Consider the following 26,937-nt stretch of genomic DNA (forward strand, 5'->3'; position numbering starts at 1 on the left):
TCAAATATGGCACGAATATTGTCACTACTTTTTACTCTTGCACCAATACTTTCTCAAGCTCAAAATGTCGGCAACAATTCGAATTATAGCAACACAACAGTTGTATTCGATGACCCTAGTCGCCCGACGCTGGCTTACCCCAACGCCTTAGCGTTTCTGTTCGTCTTCACGACACTTCTCGTGGGGGTAGTTGTGAGAGGAATCATGCTTTGGACAAGCATGTGTATCCCTTATAGGGTCGTAATGTTTGCCATTGGAGCCCTGTTAGGGTACTGTGCGAATGTGCACCCGACTTTTAAACCGATTGTCGGCGTGTGCTTCATTGATATTGACATAGTTTTAATAACTTTTCTACCCATCATTTTGTTTAATATCTCGTACGCGGTTGATGCTCATTCATTTTGGAAGAGCTTTCCTCAAATTGTGTTAGTGTCTGTGCCTGGAGTGTTATTAACGAGTTTGATGGCTGCCTTCATGGCTTTCTATGTTATTGAAACGTCATGGAATTTTGCAACAGCGGTGTTATTCGGCATTGTGTGTTCTCCAATCTATCCCATGGAAGTTGTGAAGAATTTGAAAGAAATGTCGAGGTGTAAATACGTCAGTGTTTTGCTGCTCGGAGAAGGCGTTATAGGAGACGCGACTGTGATGATCGTTTTCACGATTGTATTTGGATACTTGGCTTTAGCCGTGACAGAAGCGTCACAGATATCAATGTTGCTCCTACGCTTTGCTGGCGGAGGTATTTTACTAGGCATCGTCATGGGGAAAGTCGTAGCGACCCTGTTATCTTTAACTTACTACGATTTGCTATGCGCGGTAACAGTGACACTAGCTGGAGCGTTTTTAACGTATTACGTGGGGGAGAAGTTTCTTTACGTCTCCGGGTTGTTAGGTACAGTGATAGCTGGGGTTCTTGTTAGTAATAGGAAATCTACGATAGCTGGTGAAGTTGAGCAGGTCGTGTCCCACTTTTGGATGATATTGTCGCATGCTGCGAACACTCTGATCTTTACGATGGTTGGGGTAGTTATCTTCGAGAGGGTTGCGAATGTTATAACAGTGAGGGAGATCTCGCTGGTGTTTGTGACTTATACGACGGTGTATTGTTCGCGGCTGATGGCGTATGCCGCGATGACGCCTGTCCTGAGGCTGATGGGGTATGGCATAACGTGGCCGCATAGCTTGGCGTGTGTGTGGGGTGGCTTAAGAGGACCGTTGCCGCTTTGCTTGGCGCTGATCGTGCGGGAGACACCCGCAGTTGCTGACGCTGGCGAGGTATGTGTAATCTACCTATCACGTTGTAAAAGTTTCTGATTACTAGGAATTAATGTATCAAAAACGGAGATGCATGCAAGCAGTGGCGGACTGTTAAGCCGTTAGAGGCGCGGTGCGGGGCGACATAGCTGCCCCTCCCCTCCCTGTTCCCCCCTGGCGACGCGTTTGTTATCATATGTGAAGATTATACTAGTAGGTATAGATATAATAATTTGAGAATACAGCACTCACCTGCTGTATTGTGTTTTACATTTTCGAAAAAAAGAAGCTGCTTTTAAAAAAAAAACATGAAAAAACTAACTAGGTAACGTAGGTACAATTTTTTTTGCAATAGGTATTACTAAGTACACTACTGAAAATATACGGGTTAATCAAAATTTCATTAAAAATCGATCGGAAAACACTAAACATGTTGAAAGCACGCTGAAATTTAACAAATATACTATAGATTTTATTGATCATTGATAACTTTATATCAGTCAGGTAGATAGCAAAGTTCTCAACGGAAACACTCGTAAAAAGATAATTGCATTTATATGCATTTGTATACAATTTAGAGTTCATGCTCGCACATCAACTAGACTATAAACATATATTTATCTGATTATCTGTATCTTAGTTTAAGCATGCTAAGCTTTATGTATGTATGAAGCCGTGGTGGCCTAGTGGTTTGACCTATCGCCTCTCAAGCAGAGGGTCGTGGGTTCAAACCCCGGCTTGCACCTCTGAGTTTTTCTAAATTCATGTGCGGAATTACATTTGAAATTTACCACGAGCTTTGCGGTGAAGGAAAACATCGTGAGGAAACCTGCACAAACCTGCGAAGCAATTCAATGGTGCGTGTGAAGTTCCCAATCCGCACTGGGCCCGCGTGGGAACTATGGCCCAAGCCCTCTTGTTCTGAGAGGAGGCCTGTGCCCAGCAGTGGGACGTATATAGGCTGGGATGATGATGAAGCTTTATGTCCTTCTCGTTTTAAGAATTTAAAATTGTTTATCGGAATTTTGTACGAAATACTTTTTTTCATAAAAACTTGCTTCCCATCTGCCGGAAAATAGGTTATGGAAATTGGGAGTCCTTTTCACACATTTTACTTTGTAACAGTTTTGTTTCGGTATGAATATGCATTATGCTTATGCATTTATACCTATTTAGGTATTCAAATGTTTTTCTCTAGTTTGTCGATCCTTATTATTGATTGCTCTTCTCTACCACTCAAAGGTTGACTGGCAGAGATCCCTTCAGGGATAAGTCCGACTTTGTTATGCTAACTTTTTGTGTAGGAGTATAAACAAACAAAAAAACAATATGGACCTTAACAAATTTAAGAATGAGAAAATAGAATGGGAGGGGGGAGGGGAGTTCGGCCTCCGGAACTCCCACTCACCGTACGAAACACAGTAGCAAAACTACTATTTCACGCCGGTATTCTGTGGGAGTGTGGTACCAACCCGGTCGAGCCGGCCCATTCGTACTGCAGCCAGCAAGTGGTTACAGTAGGGCTCTACCTCATAAGAAAATAAGTTAAAAAGTTTCTCGATGAGGGCTACGGCATAGATGTCGCTAGCGTCACTGCTTAAGTGACTAAGTAAGAAACAAACAAGCTGAGATATGAGGTGCATAGGGGAAATTCGTGTCGGTACCGTTGACCATCAGTGGTGTAGCGGTATAGCACGCGGTACGGATTACCGAGGACCTGGGTTCGATTCCCAGTGATGGTCTTATTTTTCTGTTTTTTCTGTGCATCTTTATTTCAGTTTGTATTTTCAAATAAGTTTCACTTAATTCTAGATATTCCTAATCCAAACCACTGGCCTGGTGATACTCTCGCTTCTCATCAATGCAACGACGATGCAGCGAGTTCTGAAGATGCTCGGCCTGACGGAGATATCCCTGGCGAAGAAGGCGAACATGACGAACTGTGTCAAACGCATCATGATGACCAGGGACCGGTGCGTGGCGATGCTGAAAATGGACAAGTTCCTGGCTGATGCCAATTGGGATATGGTGCAAGAAGGTAAAGTTTCGGCCTCAACTTACAATGAGGGTTTTCTTTCACAGAGGCGAAATAACGCTAGATGGCGTTAGTATCGTGAGCTCCGTTTGACGTTTGCTCGTGATTGGTTAAATAACTTAAATTAGGATTCGATTTGTAGCATTCGAACATGGCGGATGTAGACAATATCTAATTTTGCTATTTCTGTTTCTTTGGCTAGTTGAAGTATAATTTTGATAGTGTTTTACCTTAATAGTGAACAGTGATCGCAAATTCTATATTTCTCTCGTGTCTGACATTTTTTAATGCGCAAGTTGTGTCCACGTGGTTTCTGGAATTTTACTATCATAGTTGCAAAAACTACAACCACCGTACAACGTCCCTCTCAATGAGAGTATACTTTGATTACTGGCGAAATTGTTTATTGAATGTAGGACAGAAAAGCCTGTTATTGTATTGTTTTGAATAAATAAATAAATATACGTCCCACTGCAGGGCACAGGCCTGATTGGCGTGATTGGTTAAATAAATTAAATTAGCCAATCGCAAGCAAACATTATACGGACCTTACGATACTAACGCCATCTAGCGATATTTCGCCTCTGTGAAAACCGTCATTGCGCGATGTAGTATTTGGAGTTTCTATATAATGCTCTTAGATGGCGCTAGGAGTCGCTGCATTAGAAATCCATTCAAGGGCCTCGGCCTATATTGTCTAACGCTCAGGCGCTCGCGCTGGCAATCGCCATCTCTTTCTATCTTCATCCTACACCGAGTGACAGAAAGAAATGGCGAAAGCGATTGTGATTCCAAGGTCAGACAATAATACTCGTAGGCTTTATGTTCTGGTTTCGCGTTGATGAGTCTGTTAAATGGTATTTTAAGTATAAATGGCCATTACTTCTACCGTTGTACCTTGAGTTTATCACTCCAATTTCAACAAAATTTGGGAGGTAGACTCAGTCCATGATTCCGAGCTGTAAAAACAGGGTCTCCACATATGTCCCCTAAATATTGTATGGATGTGTCCGTTTTGCTACGAAAATTATAAAAAAATTGTAACAAAACGGACACATCCATACAATATTTTGGGAAAACGTCTGGAGACCCTGTTTTACGGCTCGGAATGATGGACTAGACTCAGTGACTGATACTCAATGTTTGAGACTCAATGATTCCCAAATTTTGTTGAAATGGAGAGATAAACTCAGTCAGGGTACAACGGTTGATAGAAATGCCCAAATATGAATAGGAGGCTCACACAATTAGTTGATATATAATGGTTGTATTGTATATGGTTATGGTTGCGTTCATATTGCTCTGATGACATGCATCGTGTTGTGAAGGCTTGCGTTAAGTATGAAGCCATGTTTCCATGTGTCACGACACATCACGTCAGAAATGTGAAAGCAGCTTAATTTTTTTGATATTTTTGTCAAGGCACGACGATAAAGCACCCGTACCAAAACCAAATCTCGGGGAGGGAGGAGGACAGTGACGACGACGCGTACATGGGGTATCGCTACACCACGTGCCCGGACTGCGAGCGGGAGATACCCAACGAACCCACCAAGAAGGAGTTCGCCGAGATGATGAGGTGGACAATTGGATATTAACCCTGTTTCACCATCCATTGATTAACTTCCTTAGTCCTGACATTTTAAACAAACTTAGTGCTTAAGACCTAGACGTGGTTGACCTGTTGATAACAAATTATTTTGGATATTATTTCAAAATTCTTAAAATTCTTTATTCAATGAACAATTTGTACTTTATATAAAGTACATTCGGCCGTTTAATGTTAATTAGTCCTTTATAAAGTACGCGAGTTTGTTTGTTTTGTTCGAATAGACGGAGACGGCATCACATTTATCCGTCAAATAAAATTAATCAATGGGTGGCTAGTTTTCTATAAAAATCCTGTTACGTTAGTTAGATTATCAGATTATCCGAAAATATTTGACACGTAAGTATTTTTTCTTTTGTCAATAAAAAAAATAGATATAAGTTGGAGCCAGTTAAAGATCCGCGTGACGTCACGCCGTGCAATCGTTGCAATACTTTTTAGCACGGCGTGACATCACGGGCCCTCATTCCCGAACTTTGACGCGCTTGTCAGTTTTTGTTTGATTGATAAAATAAAAAAAGCACGTCCGAATTTTTTTTTGATATTCTAGCTGAGGAGTAAATAGATAATATTTTTTTCCCATGAAATTACCCATACTTCGCTCACCCGCGACCTAGTTCGGCTACGTTTATGCAACCAATATGTTCATGCAGCTCCTTCACCTCCATATTGTAATCTAAGAACACACACAAATCACTAGAGAGCGGATTTGAGGTAGCGATTACAAGTTTAATATGGATAAGACTAATACAAGTTATATAGTATTTATTTTTGACAAAAAGGTGCGTAATAAATAGGATCTCTAATGTGTGAGCTGTATAAAACTCCTTTAATTAGAATACAATATTTTTCTTTACATAAAGTTGCAAGAATAACATTTATTGAATTTAATTATCTGTAAGATTGCATTGCGGTAAGTAAATAAGTGAGTAATAAGATAACTGTAAGACAATTAAACAACATGATATCTAATGAATAAATCCATCTATCTATCTAACCAATCGCACTAGTCATATCCACATTAAACTTGTAATCGCTACTTCAAATCCGCTCTCTACAAATCACACAGACCCAACATCACCACCACTATACTACGCTGACGCGTATCGAACTCAACCAGAGTTCATCCTCAACACAACTGTTCACCATGCTACCAGATGTTAGTCCTTTTTTTTAAATATATCTAATACCTTGCGTAACTCTGAAACGAGCAATCTTGTATAAATTTATATATTTCGGGATGTCGGAAACGCCTCTACGATTATGATAAAATATGCTACATGGGGGTTTCTAGGAACGAACAATCGATCTAGGTTGATCATATCTCTGGTAAAACGCCTGTTTTAGAGTATCTGGACAGGGTTTTCAATATAGGCATATTACTACTGAGTTAAAACATCAGCCTAGGGACAATGAGTAGCCCAAGACTTTTTGATGAGTGTATTTCAACAGAGAAGCCAACCAAAGAGTCCTCAAAGCCTTGAAGATATCTTACTGGAGGCAGTACGAGCACGGCAAGATCAGCAAAGACGGCGTCAGGATACTGGTGCAGGCCGTGGAGGTGGCCGCGGACTCGGATGACGGCAAGATCAACTTGGACCAGCTCGGCACCTTGTGGAAACCGAAGGTAGGCTCAAGATATAAAAGAAAACCTTATGTGCTTATACATGTGACATTAGGTATCGTAGGTAGGTATTAGTTTTGAGTGGCATAAGGGGATTGTAAATAACACTATTTAGTCGCATTATTAAATATGTACACCTACACTAATTTATTTATTAGCCTTTTATTTATGTTTAAGGCCTTTGACTTTTTTACAAGCTTTTATTTAACTTTTGCAAGTTAAATTTGACGCACTTCCTGTGGTCAAGTTGACTTATAATTGGTATACCTACTTGTAAATCTAGCGACAATACTTACAATCTGGCAATTACAGCTTTGCTTTGTCCGGGCATTATGAAAAATGACCGATTTATCACTTGGTCCACAACATTTCATTTAGTAGGTACATATTGTTTAAACATTGTAAAATTATTTCCGAGCCGATCCGACGCGAGTGTTTAAATCATGCTTTATACTTTCTTACAAGCTTATTATTTAGTTTCACCTGTCCTGTTGTCTGTCATAGTCTGTCTGTCTGTAAATCAAATCTCGCAAGTTAAATTCGACCAATTTCCAGTAGTTGTATTGACTTGAAATTTGGTATACTTATGTAAATTGTTTGACAATACAATACAATAATCTGGTAGTGACATCCTGGTAGTCCGGATCGTTTCCACAGGACGGAACTCTTCAACGGTTAATGGCGTCGACTTCAAATTTGGTACGCAAATGTAGTTTGGGTGACAATACAAGTACCGTCAACAAAAAGTACAGTCAGCAAAAAAAGTGTATTAAAAATTGAATTTTTACCAAAAACTTTTTTTCGTGTGAAAGGCGCACGCCGTGTGGCTCCGCCGCCGCCTCATCCACATGCTGGCGCCCGAGTCCGCCAGCGCGGGCATCCCGCGCGCGCGTTGGCGCCAGCGCTGCTACCGGCTCGTCACCAACGTCTGGTTCGACGGGTTCATCTACGTCATGATCCTCTGCAACACGCCGGTTATACTCTGCGAAGTGGCGCTCCCCACGCCTGTTAGCAAGACCACTATTTATACTATCAAGACGCTTAATCTGTGAGTTGCTTTTTAGTAGCTCTTAAGCGTAAACTTAAGCGCAGTCAAGGTCATAAATAATGTGTTTATGCCTTTAAGCATAAAGTCACACACACACAACACAAACATCACGCCTGTATTCCCAAATGGAGTAGACAGAGCACACGAAACGTTACCGCTTCGGAGCCATTTTTAGCAATTTTAGGTTTTAAGTTCGACAAAAACGGTACATAGTGACCATAAAGTCGATGTTAGGTACATATATTTGACGCTATAGCTGTATATAGATATGTTTGCCCTCGACTGTATACCTACACAAAATGAAACAGTGCATCAACATCTCGGCCTGTATACCTCCCAGTGCAGGGGACAGCCTAGGCTTCCTCTCGGAATAACTGACGGGCCGAAGTTGCCACGCGGACCTAGTGTGGAAAGAGAACTACACACCACTCATAACTCTTATTTGTAGATATTTGTAGGTTCTCACAATGTTTTGTTAACTGTTAAGCTAGCTTAAGCTCATCGATTTCAAATCTAATTTCGTACATATACCCATATATGTGTACCCAGAGACCTGAGCCTAATACATACCATAGTGCCAACAAGTAGAAACCTAAATTTGAACTTTCGTTTTTGTTGGAACACACGGATTACAGACCAGAGGCCGTATTGCCTAACGTTTCTGACGTTCGCGATCGCAATCAAATGACAGTTTTTGTATACGAAATCTGTCATTTGATTGCGATCGCGAGCGTCAGAAACGTTAGGGAATACGGCCTCAGGAGTTGACAAGCCTCCCACTAGCTAGCTGGACTGACGACATCGTGAAAATTGTGGACAACCGGTGGATGCAAGGCGACTTGTCATTCATTTTGGCGTTGTAAGGGGAAGGCCTTTGTTCAGCAGTGGGCGTCTTCCGGCTGATGATGATGATGACACAGATGATACTTTTGAATAGTAGATACTTTGGAGTGATAACCATTGAGTCTTTTGACCATTTCTAGGTTCTTCTACATCGTGTATTTCCTGGAAATGGTGATAAAACTGTGCGCGTTCGGCGTCCGCGGCTACTTCGCGTCGCACTGGAACAAGCTGGACTTCTTCATCATCGTGATGGCTACTGGAGGTCAGCGGCCAGAGACCTTAGGCCGTCTTTGCCTAACGTTTCTGACGTTCGCGATCGCAATCAAATGACAGTTTTTGTATGCGAAATCTGTCATTTGATTGCGATCGCGGTCATCAGAAACGTTATTGAATACGGCCTTTAATTGTCTGAACTGAACACACTTGGCATCATAATCTTTTTCACCACTATTTCTGTCACACGGTAATGGAATGAAGGTAGAAAGAAAGGTGTATGCGGTCGAAAACGTCAGAGTATGTGTATTCTGTAAGCTTTTACCTGTAAATCTATATAAATAAAAATGAATTGCCGAAATGTATGTACGCTCATATTACGATATATCGATACGATGCGAACAGCAGCACTGAATTGGATAATTATTTTTTGCTGTGTTCGTAATTGAGCCAAACACAAAAAATCGTCTGGGCAACCCCCCAGTGATTTTAAAAGACCTATCCAACGATACCCCACACTATAGGGTTAGTCTAGAAAAAAAAAATCACCCCCACTTTAAGTCTATGGGAGGTACCATTTTTTTTTATTTTTTTTTTACCACTTTGTCGGCGTGACTGATATGTATATTCATGCCAAATTATAGCTTTCTAGTACTTCCGATCACTGAGCTTAGCCGCGGCCAGACAGACGGACAGACATGGCGAAACTATAAGGGTTCCTAGTTGACAACGGAACCCTAAAAAGACTGAAACGGGGGCGAAGCCGCGGACAACAGCTAGTGAGTTATATTCTTTAGAATGCTCATTACAATGCTCATTAAAATGTTCAAGTTTATCAGCATCTTAAAAACTCGGTTTTCAAAATCTTTTCGTTGTTCCAGACTTCGTTCTAGATGTGATCGACTCGTGCACGTCGTTCGACAAGTGGCAGACCTTCAACTCTAGCGTGCTCACCGCCACCAAACTGCTGCGCATGCTGCGATTCCTTAGGCTTTGCAAGCTTGCCAGGTTAGCTTAATGCACCCTGAACAAAAAAAAATAAAAAAAAAAACAAAAAACCCGACTGCCTTAAAAAATAAAGATTAGATAAAAGGCCTAGTGCGCTAGAAATCTGTTAAGTAGCTTACTAAAGGGTTTTTTTTTTAATTCTACTAGATGGCAAACGAGCAAGGGGGTCTCCTGATGGTAAGAGATCACCACCGCTCATAAATATCTGTAACACCAAGGGTATTGCAGATGCGTTGCCAACCTAGAGGCCTAAGATGAAATACCTCAAGTGCCAGTAATTTCACCGGCTGTCTTACTCTCCACGCCGAAACACAACAGTGTTGACGAAACACTGCTGCTTCACGGCAGGATTAGCGAGCAAGATGGTGGTAGCAATCCGGGCGGACTTTGCACAAGGTCCTACCACCTGCAAAACAGTCAACAGTTCAACAGTCGGAACCCATTAGGTACTCTTAAGTACTAAGAATTTTTGAGCGTCACGATTTAAATGGGTCCCGACTGTTGAACTTTAAGTTAGCTACTTAACAGAGTTCTAGCGCACTAGACTTGTTTTCTTCTTTTTAGTATTTTTTGAGGCAGTCGGGCTTTTAGATTTTTTTAATTTATTGTTTTACTTATTTCACACTTTTTTGATATTTCTGTGTAAATGGTAGATTAAAACTATTATAACTGGTATATATTTAGAATGGGCTAATTATTAGCTTTCATTTGATACCCTACTGGATAGGTTTGAATAAAAACACAATTTAAAAACGCACAATTTGGCGCCAAAAATCCGCCATTTTGACTTTTCAAGAAGTCCATGTACCCAGTGTGACTCGCGTCAACAAGAGGAATCCAATGACGTATCATTTATTAAAATCGGTTCAACCGTTGACTAGTTACGAGAGGACATAGGAATAGACATACCTACATACATACATACGGGTCAAACACATTACCCTTCGCAGTCGGGTAATAATAATAATAACAAGAGGGTAAGGGCTGGCGCATATATACAACTTTTGTATCGACTAGATTGTTTAGTCTATAAGAACTTTAGAACTATAAGGTTAACTGAATTAAATAAATGTGACTAGTTTATTTGAATTAAAGTTCTCGTGAGAGGATGATACATTACATTTGAAATTTACCACGAGCTTTGCGGTGAAGGAAAACATCGTGAGGAAACCTGCACAAACCTGCGAAGCAATTCAATGGTGCGTGTGAAGTTCCCAATCCGCACTGGGCCCGCGTGGGAACTATGGCCCAAGCCCTCTTGTTCTGAGAGGAGGCCTGTGCCCAGCAGTGGGTCGTATATAGGCTGGGATGATGATGATGATGATGAGAGGATGATATAGTTATTAAAATAGATAGACTCGTCACTCACTATTAGTAGTCGAGGTACGCCCAACATGTTTCGAGCCAATCCGGGGCTCCTTCTCAAAGTGAGCTCGAATGGAAGAAAGGAAGGAATAGTCCACGGTTGGCTTTCTGTCCGAGTTCACCTTGAGAAGGACCTCATTAGTATTTTAATAATAAGGTATATAAAGTAATAAAAAAAATACAACGGAATTGATAACCTCCATGTTTTTTGAAGTCAGCTAAAAATGTGGCAAAAGGGTGAAGACCAAAAAGTTGCATACCTTAACGCAGGTAGTTAAAATTACTAATTTTTTTTCCATTGTGACACGAAAAATAATCATACATTTGTATGAATAAGTTTGTTCTTCACCCAAATGCATCGATTTAAATTACCCCAAATGCCACTTACCCTATATGAGTGGTCTCGCCATCTAGCGGTGAATAGAGGAACTCATTTATGTCTATTAGGGGCAGAGGGCGTCTTCATTTGGCACTAGGGTAAATTATTATGATTTAAGAAAACATAGTTCAAAACAGTGTATTTTAAAATGTGACAGCACTTCAGGGGGTTCGCAGTAACTAAAATTAAGTCGGTTAAAAGACCCGTACATAAGCGCAATGTATTTGTATGGGGTCAGCCATAAATTACGTCAAAAAATCAATATTTCTTTTAAATCCGTTGTCATTGTCACACTTATTACTAAGTACTAAGTATGACAGTCGCAAAACTTTTGTTCTCGTGGCACGTTATAACAAAATTTGACAAATGTAAATAATATTAAAAAAAGTAAATAAAAAATATATTTGTGAACTAAGAATATTTATTTTAAAGTCGATTTATTCGTCTTTGATAGTAAAAAAATAAAAATACAAAAAGATGATTTGGAGGTGCGGGGTATCGATCCCCGTACCTCTCGCATGCTAAGCGAGCGCTCTACCATCTGAGCTACACCCCCGATGAAAGTAAGGTTGAAATTTCACTACATATCACATCTATAAAAGCGGTAACAGCTAATTCGTTGGAAATATACCTTGACATCATTGACGATTTAATTAAGTTGCAGACATTTGTAATGTATAATCTGTGATTATAATATTTTGTTTGTTGAAAGAAAAAATATTAACAATTATTCCTTTTATTTTTAAGTAGAGTACCACCTACCTAACATTAGGACAAATTAAGTGTGCCACTGCCATTCACTTGTTTTGTAGGTACTTACATACAGAATCAATCATAAATAAAAATGCATTTATTTGTTAAAAATGTCAAGTAGGTACCTACATATAACTAATTACCTTATTAAATAAAAACATGTCAAGTTACACAAATTTAAATAAATAACAGAAAATTCAGATAAATAGGTACCATCAGCCAAATAAGTGGTCTATCAATTTTTAAACAAGTTCCTATCAAATGAATATGTCGCTAAAGTGGAACTTTCAAGTTGACAGACACGTCTATTGGCATTATTGTTTTATGACATGCAAACGGTTATCAACCTAGGGTGGTAGATATTTGGCTGATGGGACACACACAATCAGTCAAATAATTTGCCCCGCGTCATACCATGTGCAAGTGCCCAATACTTATACTGGCCGCGTTGCAGTGTTGAACAGCGATGGTGACCTTTGCACAAGAAACGACCCAGAGCGGGGATCAAGAGTATCAAGACTTCTTTGACGAAGACGGCGCAAAAAATAAAATTAATGTTTTTTTTTTTGGGTTTAATCTAGGAGAGAAATACCCCTTATTCATAAAACTTAACAGCCTATGTTAACTAACAAATGCTTTGTCCCTTTCTAACAAATAGAAATCGAAGTGACAGATAAGGACAAACGAATTTTTGCGAAGACGGCGCTAAAATAAATTTGATTGTCGTTTTGAATAATCTAGGAGAGAAATAATATCTATGACTAATAAATAAATACCTATCCATTAAGTAAGCAGATATTTTCACTTTTCTCTTCAAATAGCTCTCGTATCTGCCAGATTATACTATCTTGGTTAAAGGACTATAATTTTATTTGTTTCAGAGTATCTGTTCCAAAGATTATGGCCTATATAGATAGGATGATCGATAAACAGCTGGCTTTTGGGTATGACGTGGGCAAGGTAAGTTTGAACGATGTTTTTCTCAATTATATTTGATTGTAAAAACCGGCCAAGAGCGTGTCGGTCCGTAGCCATTACGAAAAAATTAAGTAATATTTTTCTAAGGATTTCGTATTTTATAATATGGAATCTTCCAAGTTTAGGTATATTTTATACCTTAGGCTGCTATTTAAGAGTAAAACTACTAATAATTCTCAAGCAAACTTAGCCGTTATAGTTTTCCTTGAAAGTTTGATATACTTACTACCAGAATCTTCAGAATCTCTGAAACGGCTCCAACGATTTCGATGAAATTTGGTATGTGGGTGTTTTCGGAGATGCCAACTCGATCTAGCTTGGTCTTATCTCTGGGAAAAAGCTTTTAATCGAGTTTTAGCTCGAGTTATTAAGTCAAAGAATCTAAAGAGGAAACTGATGGCTAATAACCCCGGGAAGAGGGGTATTAGTACCTATTATTTTACCGAACAGTGACCGGCAATTATGCCTTATATGGATAGAGCCACATTTTAAACCCCCTTACGTGTTAAAATTGCAATTTTTTTTAATGGTTTGTTTTTTTATATATAAATACTTTTGCGTGTTTGCCCTTCCCGTATTACTGACTGTGTAAAACGTGCCGCGAGACGGGCGCAGGCTGAAAATCAGCGCCGCCGGTTGTCGACCGGCAGCATGTGAATGCTGAGCTGAGCCTATTGCCACATATTTGTAACGTGTATGTTGTTTTTATTTTGTTGTGTCATTGTATTTTTCTTTTAATGTGGCAATAAATGTCTTTTTATATTTATTTATTTATTTAAATACTTCATAATATAATAACCACATTAGCTACGACATTTAGATACGAAACTCAAAATCTAAATTTCGTTCGTTTGGCTGAGCCCTAAGAGTTTTACACACCGCGATTTTGAAAAGCGCCGTCAACGCGCCTTTATTTCCATAGAACAGTCATACAATTCGCGTGCGTATCGTATTTGTAGCGGCAAAACGCGCGTCGAGTGCGTTTAAAAAACGTGGTGTGCAATGGGGGCTATCGCGAATGAATTCGCCGCTAGAGGCGCTAGTGTAGCGTGAGGTCTCCGAAATGTCAAATCTCATAGTTTTTGGGTGAGCTACGCGGGTTTATTTATAATTAGAATAATTTTGTGAATATTTTCCAATATCTGAAATTAATTATGGCAAATATGCGTTCCGGGGCAATGAATGTCTGTGTTTTGAGACAGTTTTGTCTTTCGGAAACCTTTTTCCTCCCTTTTTTCCGAACAAAACGGGGACTATGCAACACTGTGGCATGCTCGATATTTTCATGGTACGGTTTTAAGGTGTATTAAATATGATTTTAATCTAAACTTTGTTTTCACGCCCGTAATAATAGACTTTGAAAGCCATACTTAAAAACCTCACGCAACAGTGCGCCATCTAGTGAGACAAAAAACGATAGCCCTCATTGTTATACCTCAACTTTGTATTGCAGGGTTTTGTGACAGGAGAGCAGGAGGTATGTAGCTTGCTGCCTCAGCTCGTGGACAATAGATTAATACAAGAAACGCTGAACACTCGTTTAGAAGCTGATAGGTTCGTATTTGACGCACTCAGAGTTGTCAATTAGTATTTAGGTCTCCGCCAGGTTTCATCCCCCTACAGATACAGATATTATGTATGGAAAATACGAATGTTTGTTCTCGAATCTTGGGTGTTTAATACGTATTTATGTAGTTATGTACCTACATATCAAAATAACGAGATCAATGCTGTTTGCAAGACCGGCAGTTTGCTGATTTGGCACCATTTCGTGACATAGGTACTACACATTTTTTCCTATGTTGGCACGAATAAATGTTTTCTATTTTATTTCTAGATCTATTTAATTATACAATACACCCATAACACAAGTTTTACTTAAATGTTTTGAGGCTATGCCCAATACGCGCGCGTGGGAACTATGGCTCAAGCCCTCTTGTTCTGAGAGGAGGCCTGTGCCCAGCAGTGGGACGTATATAGGCTGGGATGATGATACTCGCCAAAGGTTTGTCATTACGAGCAATTGACGTTTCATCGTGCCATCCGCCATCTTATGCGCCAGAGGCTTTTTGTGGTGGTTTTGGGGCTAGGTCTGGTGTCAAGTTGTGTCATGGTATTTATTCACCGATAAAATGGTCGTCAGATTGACAGTGACCCGTCAGCTCGGGCTGCTGCAGCGTGATCGACCCTGGACAGCCATCACGGTGAAGACCCGGCAGGCTACCACCTCCACGCTCAATAATATGGTGATCGATGCTATACAGTTGAAGGAAGAAGGTATGTTTATTGCTGGCTCCTAAGGTGCGTATTGACTGTCCATAACCATCGAACAATGCTCGCGCGGCGCCTGCGCGAAGTCGATACGCAGCTTAAGGTTACACAGTTTAAGGGGATCCCATGCCCAAATGACCTTCGATCTGAATTCCTTCGTTTTCAAATGATTTTTGTAGCTTATTATATTAACAACAACGGCTTTAAGCAATATAGTATCCCATATTTACTTCAAAGTTCATTGTTTTCGAGATATTTGGCATCAAAGTTGAACAATTTTAGGCCAAGAAACTGGTTTTCTGGCCATAACTTTTGTGTTAATTAGTTTCAAATGAAAACCCTCGACCAGTTTTTAGAGACGTCAAAGACAAACCCAAATATGTAGGTTTCGTATATGTTAGATCTTTCACGTCAATAGAGATACGAAATAGGTGTTTTTTCAGACAATGTTTAAAAAAATCATGCAAAATTAAGTATTCATTTTTTTCAAAATCCGGTAGACAAAAATGGAGATAAAAGATTGGAGAACCGATAGCCGTTTGACTTATAATTCTATCTGTAGTGCAAAAGTAGGAGATACGATTCAAAACTTGTCAAAAATCGATGAAAACCTCGGGTAGCCCCTTAAGGTCACATTATGACGAATGGTAATGGTCAGCATCATAGGCGCATATAACTGAGCTCGAAGTTGAATCCCTTACCTTGCTGAACGGCTCCTCTGGCAGCTCACCCTTTCTCCAGTATCCTGTAAAAGCTACCTACTTGATGCTAACAATAACAGGCCGTTCGAAAATAGTTATTTGTGTCACAAGGGAGCAAAATGGTGTATTAACGGCGAGGGCGTAAATTGAATCCAGAATGTAGCGAAGGATTCTGCAATAGAATCCTGAGCGTATGATGAATTCAAGTGTTAACGCCCAAGATGAAAATAATTTTGCTCCCGAGTGGCTCATACAACTTTTCACACCGAGCATTAAAAAACTTGAAAAAAAAAATCTAAATAATATTAAAGAACAACCAGCATAGAAAATGGCGTGGCATTACAATTATCAACTTCAAAAAATGCCATTTGCAATAAAACACTTAGAAAAGCCTTGAACAGAAAAGTTGCACTTTGCTCCCTCTCGTCAGGGAGGAAATGTTACTTTTCTGAAGGAAAGGTGTGAAAAAAAAACTATAAGCTTCCAATGTTCAACTGGGTCTTTGATTTCAAACTACAGTGAGGTGGGATACACACATAATAATTATTGAAACTATCTTTGACAAATAGGTCAATGGATTTATTTTTCTCATAAAATAATTTTCTTTAGGTTTTCTGGATGAAGTGGAATATAGATTACTAGTGCACGCAATTCAAGAGAAAGTACAATACATTCGTCATAAAGGCAGCTTAGTCGCTCCATCGTCACCAGAGGTAGAGTATGGTGAATGTGATTGTGATGGCGCGCGTAGTCAATAAAGCTAAATGTTCTGTTTGTAGACCCAGCTGCGAGCTGTTTCCTGGTTGCAAGGAAACGAGAGGGTGGCAGATTTCTTCATTGAGAACTCTGACATATTCAATTACAACATCAACGACGTTTTGATTTCCAGAGGTCAGATCTGAGGCCTTATTATCTAACACATTTGGAATCACAATCGTTTTCATCACTTCTTTCTGTCACACGGCATAAGACAAGGCTAGAAGGAGACGGTGAATGCGATCGCAAACGTCAGCGCGTTAGACAATACACCCTGTGGTTTATTTATGTCAGTTTAATGTTAGTAAGCAAATTTAAAAAGTTAGAGCAGCGGACAATAATGGTTTTCATACATACTTCATGGCCTAGGCCAAGAAGTTATGTAGGGAGGTGGTGGGAGCCATAAATGAGAAACTTCATGTCTCCATTTCGTGACATTAACGCATACATTTCCGAGCATGTTTGAGAAAATTGTATTACATTGCAGCGCTTGATTGACTACAAGCTGTCTTTACGGCCTCGCAATATACTTACCTGATGCAACTTGCACGATTTTTCTTGCAGCAGGTCTCTAAACCACGCTTAACGAATCAATACCATTGGTGACGTCGCAATTGTTTAGTCCTTAAATTGTTTTCTAAAAAAAACCTAAAAATATTCAGGTGACGAGCCCAAAGGCCTGTACATCCTAGTGTCGGGTCTTCTAGAAGCTTCCTACATCCCACCAGACGGAGACATAGACGAAGCCATCCCCAACTATGAGTTCCTCACGGACCTCAAGTTCGAGGAACCCAGCAAGGATTATATCGTGTCTGGAAATGCTGTTGGAGTTCTGGGAGTAAATATTAGTACACCTCTCTTAGCATAAAGTTTCTGGCACAAAAATTTTCTATAGGTAATAGGTGTGCCTTCAAAATCATCATACCAACTAACATCTTTTGACAGTGCCTGGATTATCATCCAACTTACCTACATAGTATGTGTAACTAGTTTCCAGTCAATCCGTCAGGCCCTGGATGTGGGTTGATTTTGACTTTCAGGATTTGACCCATCTATCTATCTAAAACCTAAAAACGAGTAATTCTTTTGTATTTATTTTGGAGATCTCGGAAAGGGCTTCAATAATTTAAAATTGGATATGTGAGGTTTTCGGGGACCAACATTTATCCTAGCTTGGTGGTCTTATTCCTGGGAGAATGCCTGTTTTCTAGCTTTAACCCGAGCGAATTTCGGTCGCCCAGGTACTGCTATTAATATTAACATGACAAAATTGGTAAAATGTTGTGTACTCTACTTAACAAAAATAGGTATTGAAATGATCGAGCACACACGTGTGTGTATATTTAGTTATACTAGAGTATGGCGTTGTGTCCTGTATTTACAGTGCTTCCAAAAAAAAAATTCTGTTTTCTAAACTGTTTCCGAACCTTTGGTTTCCAAAGTGGCCGAAGGGTTTCGAAACACACTAGAGGTACCTACGTTTATATCTGACCACCCCAGTAAATGGCAGAAAAAATGTAATGTACCTAGGTAGGTACCTAAGTGAAGATAAGGTGTGGGCATGTACTTTCACTTTGATATGTTATTAACTTATTTACTCTCGTGTAGGTCCTAACAAATCGTCCGTACAGCTACACCGTTCGCTGCGACTCCGCTGTGCAGGCGTATTACATCACTCTGCCTGTCGTCAAGGAGGCATTTAACCTGGCGCCGAATGCTATCACCGGGTAACATGTAGAAATATTTGATAAATGGACGTAGGTCGTTTTGCAGGTGGTAGGACCCTGTTCAAGGTCCGCCCGGATTGCTACCACCATCTTGCTTGCTAATCCTGCCGTAAAGCAGCAGTGCTTGCACTGTTGTGTTTCGGCGTGGAGAGTAAGACAGCCGGTGAAATTACTGGCACTTGAGGTATCCCATCTTAGGCCTCTAGGTTGGCAACGCATCTGGTGTAGCAGATGTTTATGGGCGGTGGTGATCTCTTACCATCAGGAGACCCACTTGCTCGTTTGCCATCCAGTCAAATAAAAAAAAAAGGTAATTATGCAAACAGGAACCAAAGTTGAATTAGTATGCAAGAAGTTACTATACAATAAAATGCACCTTCTAACTATTCACATTCACCTGATAGAGTGCATTTTAGTACCCAAGTTTGTGTGCGCGTGCGCGTGTGCGTGCGTGCGTGTGTGTGTGTGTGTGTGTGTGCGTGCGTGCGTGCGTGCGTGTGTGCGTGTGTGTGTGTGTGTGTGTTTGTTACTCCTTCACGCAAAACGGCTGGACGGGTTTGGATGAAATTTGGTATGTCGATAGTTGGACATCTGGAATAACACATAGGCTACTATTTATCCCGATATCCCCACAGGGTAGGGATAAAATCTTGAAACTTCAACCGTTTGTAGGTCCGCTATTGTAGGTCTTAAAGGGGTGGCACTATTTACCGGACGTACAATACCGACATGATATTTTGTGACCCGCCCATAGAAACTCTTGTCAGTTTGATACCAGTTTGTATGGGCGTGTACACGAAATAGCGGGTCGGTATTTCCATGTCGGTATTATCCGTGCCTAATAAAATTTTATTGTCGATTCGGTTCAACGTGGACAACGTGGGCCACCGCCCACGGCCTCGCGGTCTGAGGGGCCTCGCGCCTCGGATGGTTCTTGTTTTGTTGCACATCTAAAAATCCGTTATCTAATGTGTGGTGTGCCATCATAGGGTCTCGCAAAACCTATCTTCCCCACGCTAAATTTAGGTCTTGCGCTGCCACTGCTGAACACGTTCAACATTAACCAAATTTTGAAGCAGGTAAACTTTTATATTACTAGAGTTTACCCCCGGCTTCGCACGCGTAAACTATTCGATATGGTATAGTTACAATTAAAATCCCAGGATTTTACAAAATGTATATCGGGGTCTTCATTGAGGTAGTGTTAAGAACAACTGTCCAAAATTTCAACTCTACACCCAGCGGTTGAAATTTCGAAATTTTATCCCTATTTTATCCCTAATATCGTAATAAAAAGTAGCCTATGTGTTATTCCAGACTTCAAGCTACCTACATACCAAATTTCATGACTCTAACCCAGCGGTTGTTATTTAGAGATCCATTAAACTAATTTTTTTGCCAAACTTTCAGCAAATCCGTCCAGCCGTTTCAGCGTGAACAAGTAACAAACATACTCACTCACTCACAAACTTCCACATTTATAATATTAGTAGGATAAGTAAGATAAAATATTACAGCCTAGAGGCAGCGATGTGGCGAGAGATCGGCATAAAGCTAGCCATGATGGTGCTGCCGACAGTGCCAGCGTACCATGGCTGGTCGGCGGAGAAGATCAGCATGCGACTGGAACATTCCTTCGTGCCGTGCCTTAAGGCTTTCAAGGTATACCTAACAGCCCACATTTCATGTTTCGAACGAAGGCACAAAACATACTAATCTCACCAAAAAAACTGCAATTGAAAAAATTATCTATCTACAGGAGTGAGCTATATTATACTCTGATAATTATTTTAAGGTATTCGTTGTTAATGAGTTGATGGAAGACATAGTGTTACTGGACGGCATTTGTCAAGATATGGCAACGAGGGAAGTGTTCCAACCACCTTGCTACATACCGAGGTGAGTCCCATGTTGGGCGCCACTAAGAGTAGTGTTACATTTTTAACATTTTTTCATCACACTTGCTCGTAAACAGTGTCGTAACATGCAGGCTACCTTGGTTGCAACCCCCCAAATAAAACACTCGACCTTAATGTGCTTGTCATGAAACCCGTGGTCGGTAAATGAGTCAGTGCCCGTACTGATGGTGCTGCGCGCGCTGGCCCACACGCACAGCGGCTCAGGCACATGCTGCGGGAGGGGGAGGGCGGCGCTGCCAAGAGCGCAGCCTAAGGTATCGCCAATATTTGAAACAATTATATTTTTTCTTTTACAAATATAAAATTGTACTCGCAAATGTGATGAAAAACATTGTATGTCGCACGGGCGGTACTAGAATTACGAACATGACTCATAAAAGCCCTCAGTCTTCGACTTCGGGCTTCTAATAGACTCTCGCTCGTACTATTATCCATTATTTGACGAATTTTTTTATGTATTCCGTATAAGAGTACCTCAAAATCAATGCCGAATATTTCAGCCAGTGCTTAAGTAGTAGTAGAGGGAAGAGCAGTTTCCTCTATTGTATCATGTTTTATTTTTATAAGTAGGTAGGTATCGGTATATGTTTGATTTAATGAATTTTAATGTTTATAATTTTGTATTTATTTTGCTTATCTTTTAAATATTTCTGTTTTCCTTTTTACCACACGTAAAAACTGTTTGCTTTTCTTGTTAATAAACTATCTTCTCATAACTAAGCTGGAAGATATCCCTTATTACTTCTCTCTAAGTACCTATCTGCTCTATTCTTATTTTTATTTTTTATATGCAATAAAGAGTTTACATACGTAGGTACGTATTATTTGATGGTGCCTAGACTAGAGCGACCGTTACTCGCGCCACCACAGCCGCTTTTAATAGGTAGAGCCATTTGACCTACACTTCTTTGCAGGACAGCCCACCGTCTGATATTCCCCAAGTCCTCGCAGCTTGTGGTCTCCAGCGCCTGCCCGGAGACCAAGCTGCTGCTGGTGACCGCTAAAGACACCGACGAGCTGGACATCATGGAGGATGAACTGGACGACATACAGTGCGAACTGGTTAGACTGATCGTGAACTTTTTTTGCTAACTAAACAAAAAATAAATTATGAAGATACAGCCAGTTAAAGTTCTGCGTGACATCATCTTTTATTGTGGAACAACGTGGAACGCTACTATAAAATTAAACATCCTAACGCTTAAATCATGGTCGACAAAACAAACAATGATACCGGTCCTGGAGCAAACAAACGACAACCTTTTGTGTTGTTGTTACATTAAGTTCCAGCAGAGGGCCTACTCCGAAGTTCGAAAATCGAAGTTCGTATCGTACCGTCCGTGTCGCTCTCGTATTAATAGTATAAGTGTCAGAGGGACCGAACGACACGAACTTCGAATTTCGTACTAGCCCTGCAGCTTAATGCCTAGTTGTACCAACAGGTGTCAAACGCGTCGTCCCGCTGCCTGTACCACAAGGTGATCCGAAAACTGTCAAACGACAGCCGAGCGAAGACGGCGCGTCGCGAGCGCAAGCGCCGCCGGGCCGGCGTGCGGCGCGTCAACTACCGGGATTCTGTGTGGAGCCGGCAGAGCAGAGGTAGGCACTGAGACGAGCGAAGCGTTAGAGAGATGAGCGAAGCGGTAGAGAGACGAGCGAAGCGGTAGAGAGACGAGCGAAGCGATAGAGTGACGAGCGAAGCCGCCCAGAGACGAGCGAAGCAGTCGAGAGACGAGCGAAGTGCCGTGGTTTATCGTTGTTAACTACTGGGATTTTATGTGGAGTGTCGGTAGAGCAGTACATAGTTGGTATTGAGACGAGCGAAGCGGTAGAGAGACGAGTGAAGAACTGTGGTTTGTCATTAAATAATAAATATCATGGGACACTTGACACCAATTGTCCCAATTGTTATACTTCTGGGATTTTATGTGAAGCCGGTATAGCAGAGGTTAGTATGTACTGAGACGAGTAAAGCAGTAGGTACAGAGACGAGCGAAGCGCCGTGGTTTGATGTTGTTTGTAAACTAAGTACTGGGATTTTATGTGGAGCCAGTAGAGCAGAGGTGTGTGAGACGTGCTAATTAGCAAAAGAGACGAAAGAAGCAGGGAAAAACGGGCACAGAATCCTTTGGGGTAGGTTGATAATGTTGAAGTTAAAAAAAAACTTTTTTATTGAGTACCTACGTAACTACTTCAAAATTGAATGATTGATATTTTTTTCAATTGCAGCCAACGTGCAGTCAAATAACGATAGAGAACTCAAAGAAATAGCCTCCAAATACTTTAAGCCCGACGACAATATCGTAAGTTACGAATATTTAAACATATGTATCTATAACTGACCAAACTAATAGTGGCTAACTTACTGTTGAATATATAATCACGAATTACACAGTAAAATAATAGTAATAATATGTACGCAGTAAAGCAGTGTTAAGGTTCTTGATTAACTTATGGCGCTAACCTTACAAGTAGGTAGGTAAATTGTTTTTGTTATTGAAAGGAGCTGTCTGTCGAAATTACCTAATGGAAATAAAATTAAAACACGGTGTCTAAAATAATATATTACTTACTAGCTGTTGCCCGGGGCTTCGCCCCCGTTTCAATTTTTCTAATTTTTTTTGAAGTTTTGCGCTTAGCAACACATTTTACGATTCATTTTTATTTATACAGATTATGTATCTTTTCTCAAAAATGACCGTAAAAGTTGACATTATTCTTTACATATCAGAAGGTGAAGTGCTTAGTTTATGGTCAGCGAAAAATTAAAAAGTTAAAAAGATTGCAGGCGCGCTAGCTCGACAATAATGAATTAGCGCGCCTGCAATCAGTCACTTTTTTTTAAGTTAAAAAGGCCATGGAAATGTTGGCACAAGTCGTATACAGCCAACTCTAATGGCCGGTATCAGATATTTTGTTGGAACTCCGGACTTTTTCTATTGGGTCTGAAATAGCTTGTGGTGTTTTCGGTGGAAAAATACACCTGCAGTTTATTTTTAATGAAAAAAGGCGGGAAAGCATATGAAAAATATTGGAATAAAATTAAATTATTCACCATTTTTGAGAAAAAGTTTATTCTATTTCTGAATTATTCACCATTTTTGAGAAAAGCTTTATATTAGTCTCGGCTGGAATAGTAATTGCTGGCTTCGTATTAGTTTAACGGACTCGCAAGCTAGTCCGTTTAATACTCATACTCAGCCAGCAATTGCCTACTTCCAGGCCACGACAATAATCTACTATTACCTACCTACCTAGTACCTTTAGGTAGGTAATAGAAAAATGCCAGAGAAGAATGTTAAACTTTACTGAAATAAACTGTCGACGTTACTTACAGCCCGTGAAACTCGAGTCATCAAGAATTAAATTAAGTGAGTATAAATGAGTGCGGTTAGTGTACGACCCCGTATTTGTCAACCCGCGGGTACTAGGAAATAGAAATTCGTATCGTCCCCCCTTACTCAATACGTGTCGGTAAAATAGTTGGCACTTTAGGTATTCCTTTTTTGATAGGAATTTGTTCAAAAAATTGATAGACCACTTATTTGGCCGATGGTACTACGAAAATCGAAATTCGTATCGTCCGTCCCGCTTACTCTCGTATTAAATAATATTAACGTGAGTGGGACGGCACGAGACTAAGTTCGTATTTTGCATTTTGTAGTATAGGCCCTGGATGGACATTGTGATGAAAACTTTCATTGTTATTATGTCATACAGATCAGAATCCTTCCAACACATCGGCTGGGCCGGCCAGGCGTATTGAATCTGAGGAAGAGGTAACTTCGTATGAAAATGTTAAAAATTATTCGCGACACACAAATATAAATAATAATAATAGATACAGCAAAAAACATAATAATAATGAAGTGAAATAAAATAAAATGAGAACAAAATACAAAAAATAAATAAAATTACTTATTTGCTTGTGCCCGAAATGGTCTCACCTCAGCATAAAATCAATCATAAAATAAAATCCTTTGGTGGAGCCAGCGCTGGTCTTCCGGCGAGACCATTTTATTTTTTTATTTTTATTAATATGTTTTAGAACGTATATAAATTTAATACAGCCCGTGGCACATGAGTGGAGCGCTGACAGTTAATTCTGTAAGAGCCCTGCCACACCGGGACACCATGGCGACATAACGGCGACACAGGCATGGCTACCTCTGTAGTCTAAAGGTCGCCAAACAGAGTAGCCAATATATTCTTCTTTTCTCCGTTTTTAGGGTTCCGTATCCAGGGTAAAACCGGGACCCTATTACTAATTAAGACTCCTGTCCGTCCGTCTGTCACCAGACTGTATCTCATGAACCGTGATAGCTAGACAGTTGAAATTTTTACAATTAAAATAAAATAAATATTTAAGGGGGGCGCCCATACAACAAACGTGTTTTTTTTTGTGACCGTCTAATGTTGTATACGAACATAGATACTTAATGGTACGGAACCCTTTTTTATTATTTTATGTGAGAGTCCCTTTCTTAGTTCCACGAGAATTTTTCGTCTATTCGAGAAAGTCCCTGAGTGGGTTATAGTTATATTTCACCCACCGGCTATCGGGATAGGTGGCGCTACGATCGCGTTCTAGGTTCATGCAGGATATTTTTCAGATTCGCCAGTAATATATATAATTTTCTATTTAAATAGATATATAACACGATGCTGACAAAACCGAGAAAGGGTTAAGAGGACGAGAAATTATGTCGTGACAAACAACGCGTTCACTTTGGGATGAGTGATGTCACGCTGAAGAGATAACATGTTGCAGTCGTGTGTATATAAGCATCGACATCTATGTACCATGGTATAAAGTTACTGGTGTTTTTAGTACCTAGTCTAAGGGTTTTCGCGCACTACACCGTGACATAATTATTATTAAGACTTACAGTTCCGGCACATACAAAAAATAATCTCGTGAGTCCTCGCGTAATATAAAGAACGAATTAACACCGAATGTACTTTATAAAGCACTAATTGTTAATTGAATAAAGTATTTTGAAATGATATCCAAAATAAAGCTCGTGACCCACGTCTAGGTCTTAAAAAGTTAGGACTAGCGGGAACAGAGGGGCTACTACGAAACTCAAAGTTCGTATCGCACCCACAGATTTGAAATATAATAGTATTTCAAATCTGTGATCGCACTATCCTTTTCCCTCGCGTATTAAATGACATAAGCGTCAGCGGGACGGCAACATACGAAGTTTGAATTTTGCACTTGGCTGTAGTGGACTAAAACCTTTAGACAAAGCTACGAAGACATATCTTTGCACTTTGTCATCAACTAGGTTTTGCCTTTTGTTAGTATTTATGCTTGTTTTTATTAAAATATACATATGTTTAGAGATTTAGATAGATTTATTAAAATCGGTACTTACTGAATACTTAACTTTTTTATTTCGGGATGAATGAGGTTCTTAAATAAAACGTTCATTTTTGTAATTAAGTTTATTAAAAACTAAGAAAATATAAAAGTAAATGACAAGACAAAATAATGGTCCCAAATATGAAAATATAGACTGCACAGCACCTCCTCAATGTAATATGGGGATAACTGCATGTAGAGAAAGATGGTACTTTGCACCCAAAAAACTTAAAATTAATAAAATATGTATAGACTTTAGAAATTTGAAAACATATTTTTTACATAATTTATGCATAAATAGTAACAGGTAATAATTTTGTAAAAAAACGTACCAATAAGAAATCCAAACCCTGTTATTTTTTAATTGGCTGGCTAGTCTGATAAGCTTAAAATATACTGAAAAGTTAAACAAAAATAATGTTTTTTACTTTTTTATACAGTAAAATCTGGAATTAGAATGTAAACCCTACTACAGACAGAAAAACACGACAGTGAAATCTTAAATTAAATTATACTTAGGGGCTGTTTCACCACCCATTGATTAATTTTATTTCACGGACAAATGTAATCAATGGATGGTGAAACGGGGGGTTAATATTTTTGCAAGCCTTTTTGTATTTTATTTTTTTATGACTCTTTTTGCATCTTTTTATGTACAGTATGTGTACACTGTCAAGTCTTATTTTATAGTTATTCTAATTGCAAAGCGTATTTTCAAACAATGCAAGTAATTATTAAGAAATTATTAAGCACACAGGCAAATTAAATGATATAGTGCATCCATAATATTATTTTTATACTCGTCTGTTGAATTTTTCAGCTATGAACATAATATTAAAATGCAACAGAAAAGATATTTAGTTTCATTTAAACATTATATTTTTTAGTTTTTCAAAACAAAATTAAATTATGTCAGATACAAGATATACTTAATAAAAGGGAAATTCCTCTTTACATGAATATAGTGTGATTATGATGAATAATCACACATATTTGTTACATATTATTATTATGGTATTATTTGTTTATGCCTTTAATTGATTAGGTTGATAGAGAACAGGAACATTCAATAAATAAAAATCC

General features: G+C 39.5%; 1 protein-coding gene and 1 non-coding gene across 3 annotated transcripts; one reads left to right on the forward strand and one right to left on the reverse strand.

Moving 5' to 3' along the window:
- On the forward strand, positions 1 to 26,783 carry LOC141441646 (sperm-specific sodium:proton exchanger-like). 2 transcript variants are annotated; one of them, XM_074106437.1, is made up of 22 exons: positions 1 to 1,278; positions 3,070 to 3,295; positions 4,715 to 4,871; positions 6,354 to 6,528; positions 7,338 to 7,573; positions 8,557 to 8,678; positions 9,511 to 9,637; positions 13,016 to 13,094; positions 14,566 to 14,666; positions 15,256 to 15,389; positions 16,694 to 16,797; positions 16,864 to 16,975; positions 17,503 to 17,678; positions 18,449 to 18,567; positions 20,085 to 20,229; positions 20,363 to 20,466; positions 21,401 to 21,548; positions 21,929 to 22,085; positions 22,716 to 22,789; positions 23,824 to 23,857; positions 24,207 to 24,265; positions 25,137 to 26,783. In XM_074106437.1, exons 1-22 carry the CDS (start codon positions 7 to 9, stop codon positions 25,173 to 25,175), a joined length of 3,900 nt encoding a protein of 1,299 aa, XP_073962538.1. In that variant the 5' UTR covers positions 1 to 6; the 3' UTR covers positions 25,176 to 26,783. The 2 variants fall into 2 exon arrangements, with proteins under 2 accessions (XP_073962538.1, XP_073962539.1); XM_074106438.1 differs by lacking the exon at positions 23,824 to 23,857.
- Positions 11,865 to 11,937, reverse strand: TRNAA-AGC (transfer RNA alanine (anticodon AGC)). The gene has a single exon. It is a non-coding gene; the product is annotated as a tRNA-Ala (tRNA).
- Positions 26,784 to 26,937: the final 154 nt, after the last annotated feature.

This window comes from Choristoneura fumiferana, chromosome 24 (genome assembly GCF_025370935.1).
Source record: "Choristoneura fumiferana chromosome 24, NRCan_CFum_1, whole genome shotgun sequence".
Taxonomy (NCBI): Eukaryota; Metazoa; Arthropoda; class Insecta; order Lepidoptera; family Tortricidae; genus Choristoneura; species Choristoneura fumiferana.